General features: G+C 40.4%; 1 protein-coding gene across 1 annotated transcript; it reads left to right on the plus strand.

Annotated features, from left to right (window-relative positions):
• Positions 1–5,048: 5,048 nt before the first annotated feature.
• Positions 5,049–13,896, plus strand: pou1f1 (POU class 1 homeobox 1). Its single transcript, XM_037790077.1, has 7 exons — positions 5,049–5,181; positions 7,024–7,179; positions 7,380–7,478; positions 12,038–12,301; positions 12,464–12,628; positions 12,965–13,025; positions 13,118–13,896. The coding sequence occupies exons 1-7, from the start codon at positions 5,049–5,051 to the stop codon at positions 13,356–13,358; spliced, it is 1,119 nt and encodes a 372-aa protein (XP_037646005.1). The 3' UTR covers positions 13,359–13,896.

The following is a 13,896-nucleotide window of genomic DNA, read 5'->3' on the forward strand; positions in this document are numbered from 1 at the left end:
GAGTGGTGTATACAGCTTGATATTCATCAGGAGAGCTGACCTCTGCCATGATGTATTCAAGCATCCAACAAACCTCACTCAGAGTTCACCAATGCATAATGAATGGGTGCAGAAATTCAAAAACAAGACAAAAGCCATTTTCAGCTCTCAGTTTCACTCCCACTCCCCCACTCTCATGGTTCACTTGGTAAAAACAGGGATATTCTGACAAAATTCAGTTTCAATGTTTATGCAGGTTTGGAGAAAGAACTCTGGTGCTGTTATATTCAAGGGCGGATATTTGACGAATTTGCTGAAGTGCCGTAGGGTCAATCAACAAAGTTCAGTGTGTATTATTAAAAGAAAATGCACACACCCACACTCAGCCATGAAAATGATTTCCCAAGTAAAAATCTCAGAAAATATGCAGCAGCACAAAGCTGCAGTCAGTTTGGTATTGCTGAGAGAGATATTTGACACCTGGAAAACACTTTTTGCTTCACACTGCAGTAGCTGCTTAATACTTTAATATTGTTTGTGAATAGTTTTGGTCCTCAATAATACCACTCCCAAACCTTTTACATTAACGTTTTCATTAGCCAAGTGTGCATTGTCAGCTTGTAATTTATAAAAATGATATAGTAACACTTTATAATAGACTAATTCATTGTCAAATAATTAATTATATTAGTGTACACAATTGAGTTTTTTCAGCTTTGTCCACAGGGAATTCAAATAAACATATAAATTATATAAATGATTCACATATTTTTATGCACATTTTAAAGTGTTAGAAAAGCTGTATGGAAATGGCAAAAAAAAAAACTGTTTACGCTCGCTTGAATTGGTTTCTGCCTTTGTCAAAAAAGAGTTGATGCGCTAAATGGAGTATGGAAACGCCTTTGCCGAATAAATTCTGATGTAGCGAACATTTAACTCAGGACTGATCAGCGGTTTCCGCTGTCGTGCATCTTCTCAGATGTTCCCATAAACTACGAATTAAACATGGCCAATACTAGCTGACATAAAAGATCAATTAAAACTTGCCCAATTGAAACATATTCCTGAAGAGCTAATTTTTCTCTCATAGATGGTTAGATGGCCAAGCCGACTTGTTTTGTTTCCTTTTCGCAACCTTGACTTCTTCCACTCTGTTTACTAGCATATTACAGCCACACAAGCCTATAACACCAACCTCTGTCCAAATTACATTGTAGCTGAGTTAATTAGCTCCAAACCAGTTGATAGAAATGTGCCTTATTCGCATTTCTTTTTTTGTAATATTTGAAAATCCGCTTGACATTACTGGAAACACAGCTGCTGTCTGGTAAACATGATTACTTAAGGTGTCTTTAAACATATTGCTCCTTGCACTTGCAAATATTGTTCACTGGGTTACTGCTCAATGATGCATAGAAACACACACACACACACATGCTGTCTTTCCTATAAAGGCTGCTAAACTGCTGCAAATGAGCAGGCAATTAGGTTATATACAAAATGAGTCATGGTTATTTGTTTATTGCAGCTCTATGTGGTGTAAAGGGTCATGACATTGTCTTCAAGCACACACACACATACACACACACACACACACGCACGCACACGCACGCACACACACACACACACACACACACACGGTGGCAAGTTACATTACACATTAGGATAAACCCTGTGAGATGTGCCATCTCTTTTTCACACATGCACACAAACACACACAGTCCACCTGGTACACTGTATGTTCGGATGTGATACCTGTGAGAATGTGTCACCACACTCTGTTCCCACTGCATCGGTAGATGGATCAGTGGTCTTTGGAGCGCGTGTGTGTGTGCGTGTGCGTGAGTGTGTGTGCGTGTGTGTGTGTGTGTGTGTGTGTGTGTGTGTGTGTGGTGGGGAAGGGAAGGGAATATATTTGTGCTTGCCTACTTCTTGTTTATGCTTTCTACAACATTTTTTATCGTCTGTATGAGAGATTAGAGTAATAGTCCATTTGTCAACATTGGAACATTGTATTCATGTGTGTGCGCGTGTGTGTGTGTGTGTGTGTGTGTGAGTGAAGGGGAGGGAGGATGAGGAGGGGGGATCTGGGACAGGTGCTTTAAGAGAACCCCTTTGACTCATGGTCTCTTCACTAATTAAGTTTAAGCTCTTTATGTGCATATGCATGTGTGTGTGTGTGTGTGCGTGCGAGTGGGTGTAGGTTTGTGTGTATGTGTGGGTGTGTGTCTACTTATCTATCCATGGGAAAGGTTTGCCGTTTCCACTCCCTCACCCTTTAATTATCTATTTTTTACTCGTCTAAAAGCACATTCAGTCCATACAAGTCTCATCTGAGCTCTTTGATGCTTCTATTTGCTGGTATTTTAAAATATCAAAATTCAATAATATTTCATGACATTTGACCATTTGCTTTCCAGATACTGTAGTTCCAACATGTACAAGAGTATGTGTGTTTCTTTCTGAATTTAAGCGTACTCACCTCTGACACAGTTTCGAAAATCATGGGACAATAGCAATCTCCAATAAAACTAAAGATAATATTTGTAGTGATAACAATTAAACATTGGATGTGCTCGTCTGCAGCAAAATAAAGTATTACAGTAGAACCAATTCAGGGTACGATATACCCATTACCCAACTTGTGCATCAAAAAAAATCTACCATATTCATCATATCAGAGGGAGACAACACTGACTGCATGGACCATGTCTGATTAATAAGTAAAATATTGAAATCAAATGTGATATTTTAATGGCAGATTTCTTCAATCATAGTCTGCTGATTTTATTTATGTTGTGGCTACATGTACTGTTGTGTCAACCTTGAGTCATCTCAGCAGGCTGTTATACCATCAACTGCTTACATAAGGCTGATCTGCACATTTAACAGTTATGAAGAATTATTAGTCTGATCTTTTCATGTCAAGTCTAAATATTCTGAAGATTTGTATTAATTATCTGCTGCTACATTTTGGGAGATTTACACCAGCGCACATATTGATATAAAACAGAGGTGGTTCAGTCTCTGTGTGCAAAAATAATCTTGCATTCACCAGCTGGGAAGATGGTCTTTACCCTGAGTGGGAGTTGTTGGCTGAAATGAAAGAAGAAAGAGAAGTATTTTAAGGATGATATTGGTGGTGGGGAGATTTTCTTTTTTCTATTGTCACACACCATTACATTCAGTTGTGTTCTTAACGTTGGGGATTCGGTGTCTGTTTATTTCAAACCTGCTCGGGTGAAATGAGATTTGTCAAAGTCCACTTTGATTTGCTTTGCAATTTGTCACAAAGGCTTTCTTCATCAGTGCTCAGTCTCGTTGTGCTTTGTTTAATCAAACAGCTGATTTCAGACTCGCATCTATCAAGGTTTCAGATTGAAGGGGAGATCGAAGAATGTCACCAGCATTTGGATTTATATTTGGATTCTGATGTCTACAAATGTCTACAAATGCCAGCCACAATTAACAGACGTTTATGTTAAGATTATTTCAATATGGAAATGTGTCAAATTAGCCATAGATCTTTTCAACTTGGGCTTTTTAAACACCATTACCGTCTGCGTTTCTTTACCCACACTTGAGTGAATGAATAAACTCAGCGACCAAACTGAGAATGTTAAAATCTGTCTTGAGGACTGAGTGCATCCAGTCCAAATTTACACTGCATTCTTAAGCAAGTCGAATCGTGCCTGCCACCCACAAGCTATTTTCCACCTGCTGCCCACGTCAACAATAGTGAAGCAGAGCCCAGGACAAACACAAACACAAACAGACACAACAGAGTGCACATGGTGGCCACGCTCTTCAGATTAACCTTTATCCTCCCTGATGAGACCTGTTGTCTCCACCTGGAGCGCTCTGCGTTCAACACAATATGGACACCACATGGAAACAATACTAACCTTTTCTTCCGCTCACTCTGAGGTAATGCCACTTGATCACACCTAAAGGCTCCTGCAAGGCAATTAAATGTCTTTTTCCAAGTTGCGTTTCGTTTAGCGTTGGTTGAGGGTGCACGCATGCAAAACAAAGCAATTGGTTTGAAACAATTTGTGGATACGCTTCATGCCGCACCACATTATCCACTGTATTATCACATAAAACTAAACTAAGGCTTTGTTATTTTAATGAGCACTCTAAGTGTTCACTTTGCTTTCCCATTGCAACTACAACACAACCCTGCAATCAGGGAGAGAGAGAGAGAGAGAGAGATGGGATAGGAGAGGAGGGGATCGAGTTTCTCAGCCGCTCTGTACCCTAATCCTGGATTTGGAAACGGGATGAGGAGAAACGCAGGTAAGGACAAACACAAGTAATAACAGCACTGACATGGGATTGGTAGGTGGGGGGTGAGCAGCTCGATAGGAAATAGGGGGTCTCATAGGTCGAGCGAGGGGTGGTTAGTTGTCGGTGGGTGGGATATAAATACCTGCAGTAGACAAGGTCGGTAAAATGCTGAGGGTATGACAGCCACAGGCTTACCTGCATCTATTATAGGTAAAAGTTGACAGGGACATGCATTGCAGAGGCCTCGGTGAGAGAAAGCTCAATAGTTGAGAAACATCTTTGAGCTGATAGTAACTTCAACCTGAAGCTCATCACTATTCATCTTTGAGAGTCTGAGGCTACAGATGTGCTGCAAACTGTGAAGAGTTCTGGCTGAAGTGCTGACATCCACTTCCTTTTGAGAGAGAAAAAAAGGTAACTGTTCACAGTTTTCTACCTGCCTATTCCCAAGTGATTGAAGTGAGAACTCTGCTTGGTTGAATTAGGGAGAAAAGGACAAGACAAGAAGACAAGACGCAGCGAGAAAAAGACAAGGCAGAACAAGAGAAGGCCAAAGAAGACGAGAGGAAGACAAAGGGCAAGACAAGACATAACAAGACACAAGAAAAGAAGGGAGGGGAAGAGATTTCAAGAGGATAAGAAAAAAACAGGACAAGGAACGCAACAATGGGAGACAAGACCAATTAGCAAGAGAGGGCAAAGAAAAGAAACCAGTTAAGAAAGAGATCACGTCACACTTCAGTGTACCATTGGGACCGTTCGAGAGAGGCAGGAGAAGAATGGCATGCCAGGCATTCAGCGCCGACTCTTTCGCCCCACTTTCAGATTCAGCCTTGCCAATCCTCATGCACCACGCCTCTACCGTCGACTGCCTGCCAGCCAGCTCCCATGCTCACAGCATGGTTTCTGCAGGTAACCTGGGCTCAAATGGTCTTCTGTCCTGTAAGGTTAACTATATTTTTTTTTATTGTTCTCATCTTGTGTGCTTTACCTTTGCCAAAATTGTTCTGCAAAAATTATGCTTTCGCTGTCGCAAAGTAAGAGGAGAGTGGAAGTTTATATTGCCTGAATGATATGGACCATGACCCACATAGTGGATGTTAAACCCCAGCTGCAGGAAGGCAGACCTCTATCAACTACTTCAATCTTCCACTTCAGCCTTGTGAGGCTATATGAAAAGAGGATATTGGCATTGGGCCGTTTCTTCCTGTGACAAAGTGAGATTTGCTCATGTTGATAGTGACTACACCATTGATTATATAGGAAATCCTGTGGCGGCTGCAGGTGAGTGCTGTCTCGTTTAGGGCTACAAGTTGCTCCTATAGACCTCTAATTGACCCAAGCTGAGCATTTATGAATGAGGATGAATTAGATTGAAAAATACATTTATTCAAAGCCAACCCAAATTATGTAAATGCATCTAATCATCTGGTTTGGCCCAGCTGTCTCTACTCAGTGGATAATTGCTTTGAGGATATGTTATCAGTATGGCTAACTCCCCAAGGTCTTTTTCACGACGGAGCAATGTGAAGAAAACTTCTGTGGGTTTTAGTGCCTGCTGTTTGTTATAGCGTAGAATAGACAAAATTAGATCATGCAGAATGTTAGCCATACAATACATTTATATAGTAGCAAGTTAAACATATCTTGCCAAATAGATTTTTCAGCTCAGACAGTACTATACTTGTGGAATTTTGCTGGCCTATATTTGCTTTCTGTCTTCCAATTTATCAATGAAATGTGAAAAGAGGCCATCTAAAATAAATGGGGAAAAAAAACAAGTACAATCTGTAATAATAAAAAAGTCAAATTTGCAATTGGCAGGATGTCCTCAGTGGCACATTAATTTTATTGATGTTTAAGACAGCCTCATAAGCCTTGGTCAAATCATGATACGTGACACACAGAACACAGAAACGGTCTCTCAACTCAGGATGCATCTCAACACATTAGTGCTTGAAGTGAAAACCAAGCTGCATAAAAAGATGAATACATGAATAATTATGCTATTAGCAGAGGACATGACCAGGGCAATGTTCAACTACATTTAAATACACTTAGCAGAGAAGAGCATCCACAAAAGCAAAGGTTTTAAAGAAATCTAGCTGGGGAAGTGTCAAAATAAATGAAACATTGGTTGCCATCTCAAGGTTTATTTCCTGGTTTTAGAAGCAAATGTTTTGGCTTGCCACAATACGTTCATTTTAAAACCACTTTCAAACCACAGGGTTGTGTAAGGTGTGAGCTCTGTTCGTTTAAAGCTGTACCAACATCCAATTCTGACTCTGCAGTGTCAGTGTCTCTTTGGTAGAAACTCAAATATTAGCAGTCATCATCACCTTCCTCTCTCTGTCTGTCTGATGTGATTGAGCTTTCTTTATGAGCAAATTAAGCTTGTCAAAATGATTTACATTATATTTACTTTCAGAGACGTGTTTAATGGGCTTTCAGTGGAACGTTTTAGTGTGCGTGAGCAACTGCATTTCCAAGTTAGTTCAGAGGCATTTCTGCATCGAACATGTCTTTAAGAACCCACTTCAAATCAAATTGACATGCATCTTGTGCATACAATTAGCAGCTGCTTCAATTTAAAAATGTAATATAATCACTTTCAAAACCCTATATTAGTCAAACTCTAGTCTGAACTTGTATTTAAAGCTGATCTGTACTCAGATCCTAGCTAACGCTCTCCAGTTCTTAACTTGCTAATCTTTTGTTCTCCGGTCAGATTGTAACCACATTTGTCTCCATCAGTATCATCAGGGCTGTCCCTGGGTCAGCCCTCCAAGCGCTCCCACATGCACCTGTCCACCTCCTCCCTCGGCAACACTCTCGGCAACTCAGGCCTACATTACCCAGTCGCCCCTTGTCACTACGGCAACCAGCAGGCCACCTATGGCATGATGGCAGGTGAGTGGTGGTGATGGTATTTGTGACAACTATTGCAAGGCTGTAATTAATCTGTTCGTCAATCAACAAACAATTAATCATCAATAATTTTGATAGTCAATTAAGCCTTTAATTCATGTATTAAGCACATTATGCTGTAATGGTAATGTAGCTGTAATCTCTCTCTCTCTCTCTCTATCTCTCTCCCTCTCTGTCTGTAGCTCAGGAGATGCTCTCTGCCAGTATTTCTCAGACTCGTATCCTGCAGACATGTGGTGTCCCTCACCCCAACATGGTAGGCAGTGCAAACCCATTGCAAGGTAATGATCAAATACACACTCTCACACACATGCATACACACACATAATCATTCCCTCTGCTGGCAAGCTAGTTGAATCCAGTAAATTGATCAGACAATTTCTTTATTCCTATTTTATTTAAAATATGCTACAAGTTAAAATCAATTTCAGACTTGATCACTTCACCGAATGCTTGAGCTCTTTAAGGCACTTGTTAAACATAACTGTCAAAGACGACTTGCCACTTCCTCTGAATCCTGCAGAGAGAGCAGAAATATGAATATAGAAGTGGCAATGTGAAAGCTGTCAGGAGAGATGGTAATGGTGTTGAGAGATTTTCTATTTTTTCATTCCAAAAGATTCTGGTGCCAAGTTCAAGTCAGTCATCAGTCTTTTTATACCTGCCAAACAATTTTTATTGACAGTCAACATTTAGCTCCATACATTGATCAAGAAATGCTGTTTTTGTGATTTTATATAGCAATGTGGTCCTACATTTCACTGAATTTTCTCGCAAAGTTGGAACAGTTTTGGTTATTTCACGAGAGATTTCTGCATTTCTGTTTTTAACTTGGCCCCTCTGGTGATGTTACTAAGCACTAATGAGGAATAAAAAACATTTGAATCAAAATGTGATGATCCTCATGTTGCCAGGCCGCTGTCAATAAAATCTTATCTATTCATAACACAGGACAAAGTATGCACTATAGCTTTGATTGTTGCTTATTTAACCATAAATATTAGATTTTACTGTGAAATATTTTAAGATTTAAAAACAATTTTTCAGGGGCTTTAAGTCACATTTTGCATCAAATCATAATTTATCATGACAAATTGAATCACTATAATGAAGGACCAGTTTTGATTTTGCATTTCAAAAAACATTATACTATGCAAGTAACATTAACACCATTGTCCGTTCTTCTCTGAAATCACTTTAAAGTAGTAATTATTAATGTACACACAGTAGAAGACACAAATAACTTTCCAAAGTCATAAGTAAATTAAAAAAAAATACATTTCAGATGCATGTCTGTTAAAGAAAGTCTATAGTACAATCTTGTTTGATATAATCAAGTGGAAGCAAATACAGACTAAAAAGAATTTGACCTAAAATGTAACCCTGCTGGCACAGAACAATTAACATTTGCAGAGCAAATGAGATTGCTGCTTATCTTTTAACAGAGAAGACTGATTGAGGATTTTAACCACTGGAGTGTAGACCCGACGACATCGACCCGCTCCTGTAAATGGTCTAATAATATTGTATGGTCTGCAGTGTCTTAGACTGTGCTGAAATATAATAAGATTAAAATGAAATACCTGGCCACATTTAGCATTACCATCAGAAGGTCATCACAAAAAGAAACTTGATTAAAGTGGTCAACAACAGCTCTCAGCAGAGGGATATTTGAGAGGAAAGGGCAGTAACCGAGTTAATAGCATTAAACAAAACTCTGTAATTATGTGAACTGGATTAGACAAGGTCACAGAAGAACTTGTTCCCTTTATTTTTTCTTTTTAAATCAGCACTAATCTATTTGTTATATTAAGTATGAAGTGTAATGTGAAAGGTGTCGCTTTATGAACACACAGAGTTATCAACTCTTGAGTTCCCCTCAGCTATGGAGCTTTTTAGCCTTCTTTTCCTCATCAACCTTGTTTTCAGCCACAGCAGGCAAATGTTAAACCCACTGTACGATACCTGCCCAGCACAAAATAGCACACAGTGGAGCATTTCTCAGCTAAAGTGCCGGTTTAGAGTCATTGGCGGAGACCAAACCAGAGCTAACAAACGCAAATACTCTGCTGGACGTGTAAGTAGGCAAATATTTGCTAAGATGTTGGCCAACTTTATAGGATGATAAAAAGTTAATGCTGTGGTTCAGCTCATTCAATATTAGCAACAACAATATGAAGTTAGTGTCTCAGTTTGTGTGCTTTCTATCTTTGCTCAGCATAAAGCTGCTGGTGCTGCCATGCTCTTTGGATGGTGCACATGTAGCAGCTGGAGGGTCCATGGCCATGTACACAAAGGCTTGTGAGATGCTTTCACAAACCCACTGATCCCACATGTGTTCTCAAAGGGGCTTGTTGTCCAGTCTGTCTCCACAGCACACAAACAAACTGCTGTGTGCACCGCAGCATAGCTGTACACTCACCAGGGAAATTCATCAGACACAAACGAGGCAAATTCTTCTCTCTTTCTCCAACATGGTGAAGAGAACAGGAGGCCACATATTCCTCCAGGCCAGGGAGAGTCTAAAATGGCTCAAACACTGCTGTTGGTAGGCAATATTTATCAGTTGCGATAGCGATGCTGGTATTGTTTTCACCTTGTGAGTCTGTGTGTGTGTGTGAGTGTGTGTGTGTCATCATGGCAAAATGTGGCACCTACTACCTACCTACCATTGCGGTGACAATGGAATCTGACAGATTTTGTCACCTGACAGATTTTGTCACCACGATAGTGTCGCAACCGTGCAAGAAACACAACTTTATATGTGTGTAGTTGACACACACACACACACACTTTACACCCCTGTTGCAGCTGGTGTGATCACATTGCAAGATGGTCTCTAGCTGGCTATATCAGAGTTTCAGATGAAGCTTTTATGGCAATGCTATCTCCGTGTTCTATGGAAAAAAATATTGGTATATGCTGTATGCTCAATTTGAAGAAGGAGATATAGGATTGCACAGGTGAATCCTGATTTGGCTGAGTAGATGTAAATATCTTTGCCCTGAGCAAAGTCAATTAGAGATCATCTTGCAATGGGATCAAATCAGACGTGACGCCTGGGGCGTGGGGCGTGATGTTAGGGGGCCTATGGCCTCTTCCCCACCTCCCATTCCATACTTCCGGCACCCTTGCTCGGACCACACCCATCTTCAAACTCGGCCTTCACTTTGATCTCATCTACACACCTGTAAAGTTTTGTGACTGCATCTTGCATAGTTGCGACGCTATCGCGATCACAAAATCTGTCCACAGTCAAATAAACACCTGGTTGAGTACTCAAAACCACCTCTGTGGTAGTTCCTGCTACAGTAGGAGTCTCCAGGGCCACATTTTGCCATGATGAGACACACACAGACTCACAAGGTGAAAACAATACCAGCGTTGCTGTCGCGGCTGGTAAAAACTGAACATTATAACCTCCAACCTTGTGTTGGAATATTAGTTTTAGCCAGATGTAAATGATAAACTGGCAGCATATAGCCACATCATTGCAACCAGTTTTCACTGCACTACAATCCCACTGACACAAGATGGGAGTGTTGCATTGCTCATTATGGATACTGTTTCAGCAATACTATCAAAAGCAAACAATATTCATGGGATAGTTCAGGGTGGATTGAAGCCAACATTTGGCCGCTGTCAGATTTAAATCAGAAATCAGGTATTGGCTATTGTCTGTTCCTACATTTTGATGATATGATTGATTCAACTTTTTCGTAAATTTGATCAATGCAGTTGTTTTTCTTCCACAGCAGCCGTGCAGAGTGTTGATGGGAATGAGAAGCATCATATTCCAAATTACAATTAGTCATCCACCCATCTGTTCCTCTGGCAGTAATCTGTCATTAATTCTAACAAAAGAAAGAAACTAGGGATTGGCAGCAACAGCCAAAAGTTCCACTGCAGCTAATCACTTAACATTAACAGCCACTTGTAGAAAGTAGAATTCCACTCAGAGAGCACAGACCTCCGCCAAGGCCGTGAAAATGTTTGAATCCGCTCCAAAATGTTAAAGGTTCTTCCTTGGACCAGGCTACACCCTTACATCAAGTTTCATGAAAATTTGGCACATAGTTTTTCAGTCATCCTGTTGACAAACAGACAAACAAACCAAACAAAAAAGATAACTTCCCTGGCGGAGAAAATAATGAAGGATCTTGAATAGCCTGTGGCATGTTATGCAACTCAAATCTGTTTAAAAAGGTTGTGCAATGGGTTTTTTTATAGAGACATTTTGTGAACTCAGCTTTGTGTTGCAACACTGAAGCCAAGGATAAGTGTGGTCCAATGTGAATGGGCTTGTTAAATTACAGATAAACTGCAGAGGTGAATATCTGGAATATGTTATGTTAAGGAACGGGAAAAAGAATGAATACGTTTTCACCAAAACATATTCAAATAATTTGATTATTAATTTCATCGCACAGTTTTTTTGGAGCTGGATCAGGTGTGTGCTACATGGTCTACATGGGGTTTCATTAATGGTTTTCTCCCTTACAAAATAAAAAAAATGGGGCGAAAGATCCCCTTTGTTTCTGGTGGGGATGGAAATAGTCCCAAATACTGTATTTAAAAATACTATGTGTTGGCTATCATAGTAATAATATCAAAATATTATCCTGCAGGTTCCAGCAGTTTTTATTTTTAGCAGTTCAGTGTGTCTCGCAGGGGCATGTCAAAACTTTTTTGTGCTGTAGAAATAAAGGGTGTCAGGTTACATGTGGGAATAGGGGCAATTCTGCCTTCAGCACCCTTCTGACAGTCTGAGAGTCTCCCTTGAGACTCCTACCAACTAATTTTCCTTTCTCAAGCTTTCTCTCTCTTTCTCTCGCTCCAGGGTCTCTTACTCCTTGCTTGTACAAGTTTCCGGATCATGGTTTGAGTAGTAGCTCCTGTGCATTAAGCCATGGTTTCTCCTCACTGCCCCCGGCCCTCCTCTCCACTGATGAGGCCCCTGGAGTCCTGAGTATTATAGAGATGAAAACTGATAGCCAAAGGAAGAGCATGCGGGACCCAGAAGATGTCCCTGCCATGGACTCCCCGCAGATACGAGAGCTGGAGATGTTTGCCAACGACTTCAAAATACGGAGGATCAAACTCGGTGAGTATTATCACTAAAATGATGATAATAAGAAAATGACCCCACTATCCAACTGCACCAATTAGAGACCTTACCACCGATGTTTCTGTTTTTGCACTCGCCTTGCTGCTTTTCTGCTTGTGGGTATTCTATGAAGTGCTTCTGTTTCATTTTGACCTCCAGGCTACACACAGACTAATGTAGGCGAGGCCCTTGCTGCAGTGCACGGCTCAGAGTTCAGCCAGACCACAATCTGCCGCTTTGAAAATTTGCAGCTGAGCTTCAAGAACGCCTGCAAACTCAAGGCCATTCTGGCTAAATGGCTTGACGAAGCTGAGCTGGCGGGTGGTGAGTCACACACATCCACTCCACTCCATAAACCCCCATTAAGGGCATTTATTAAAACAACTTTTACCTGGATATCTCATCTCTACGAGCTAAAAATGAGTATCAATGTAAGTTCTAAGTGCACTTTTGAGTCAGTGTAATAGGATCTGCTAGAAATTACTGCATGCTTTCCTTGCATAATCTAACACTAGCTTATACATCATCTAGGACAGTGGTTCACAACCTTTTCGCCTTTTAACCCTCTCATCACATCATGTATCCATCAGTGAGCTGTGCACCATTCTGTGAGTAAAGTAATTTTCTCCTCTCACAACATATTCTTTTTTTTTTCTGCAGCCTTGTACAATGATAAAATAGGAATGAATGAGCGGAAAAGGAAAAGGAGAACAACTATCAGGTATCAACTATAAGGAGCAAAGACACAATGCATACCATACAGTGGCATTTTAGTTTCATCTTGTCTCCTCTTTCCCTTGTTCCCCACTGCAGCCTGGGAGCTAAGGAGGCTCTGGAGCGCAGCTTTGTGGAAAAAAGCAAGCCATCCTCCCAGGAAATAGCCCGAATAGCCAAAGGCCTCCATCTGGAGAAGGAGGTGGTCAGAGTCTGGTTCTGCAATAGACGCCAAAGAGAGAAACGTGTCAAAACCAGCCTTAACCTCAGCAACTGTTTAAGCAAACTCAGTCCACACTGCATCGCACAGATGAGTAAAACACAAAGACCAATGACATAGTTATAAGGTTCAGCTAGAGTGTCCGTTTACCTCTAGTCTGATGGAGGCTCCTTCATGACCACAGCTAGTGAAAATGTGTTATTTTAAAATCAAATGTCTGACAGAAATCCCTGGGAGAACAGGAAACAGAAAAACCCAATAATAAAAACTGCCCTCATTCTGCATTCAGCAGCTGTTAACGCACTTGAAACAATTTCACTGATTTAACATTCAGATGATAATTTATATCCTGTGAAGGTCAGCCTAACTTTCTTGAAGTTGAAACTGTGAAGATAAAAGCTTTTCATTAACCTCATATGATCTGCTGGTTTGACGCTGCAGTTATGACCTGACGTATGTAATGAATCTTGTCTGTGCCTTGTTTACTCTATGTATACTGAAAGAATATTAATAACATAGACCAAATATAATGTGATCTATCAGAGTGCAGATGAGCACTCGTATAGATCAGCCCTGTGCCTTTCTAAAAACAGATGTTAGCTCAACTTTCGTTCTTTTATTTTTAAGAGAGAAGGGAAACTTTATTGTTGAGATAATG

The sequence above is a fragment of the Sebastes umbrosus genome, chromosome 13, assembly GCF_015220745.1.
Source record: "Sebastes umbrosus isolate fSebUmb1 chromosome 13, fSebUmb1.pri, whole genome shotgun sequence".
Lineage (NCBI taxonomy): Eukaryota > Metazoa > Chordata > Actinopteri > Perciformes > Sebastidae > Sebastes > Sebastes umbrosus.

Excerpts from the sequence above, each read along its gene's own strand:
- pou1f1 (XM_037790077.1), top strand. The coding sequence starts at position 5,049 with ATGGCATGCCAGGCATTCAGCGCCGACTCTTTCGCCCCACTTTCAGAT. Across the intron at positions 7,479-12,037 it reads CAGTGCAAACCCATTGCAAG|GGTCTCTTACTCCTTGCTTG; the intron begins GTAATGATCAAA and ends CTCTCGCTCCAG. Across the intron at positions 12,302-12,463 it reads AATACGGAGGATCAAACTCG|GCTACACACAGACTAATGTA; the intron begins GTGAGTATTATC and ends TTTGACCTCCAG.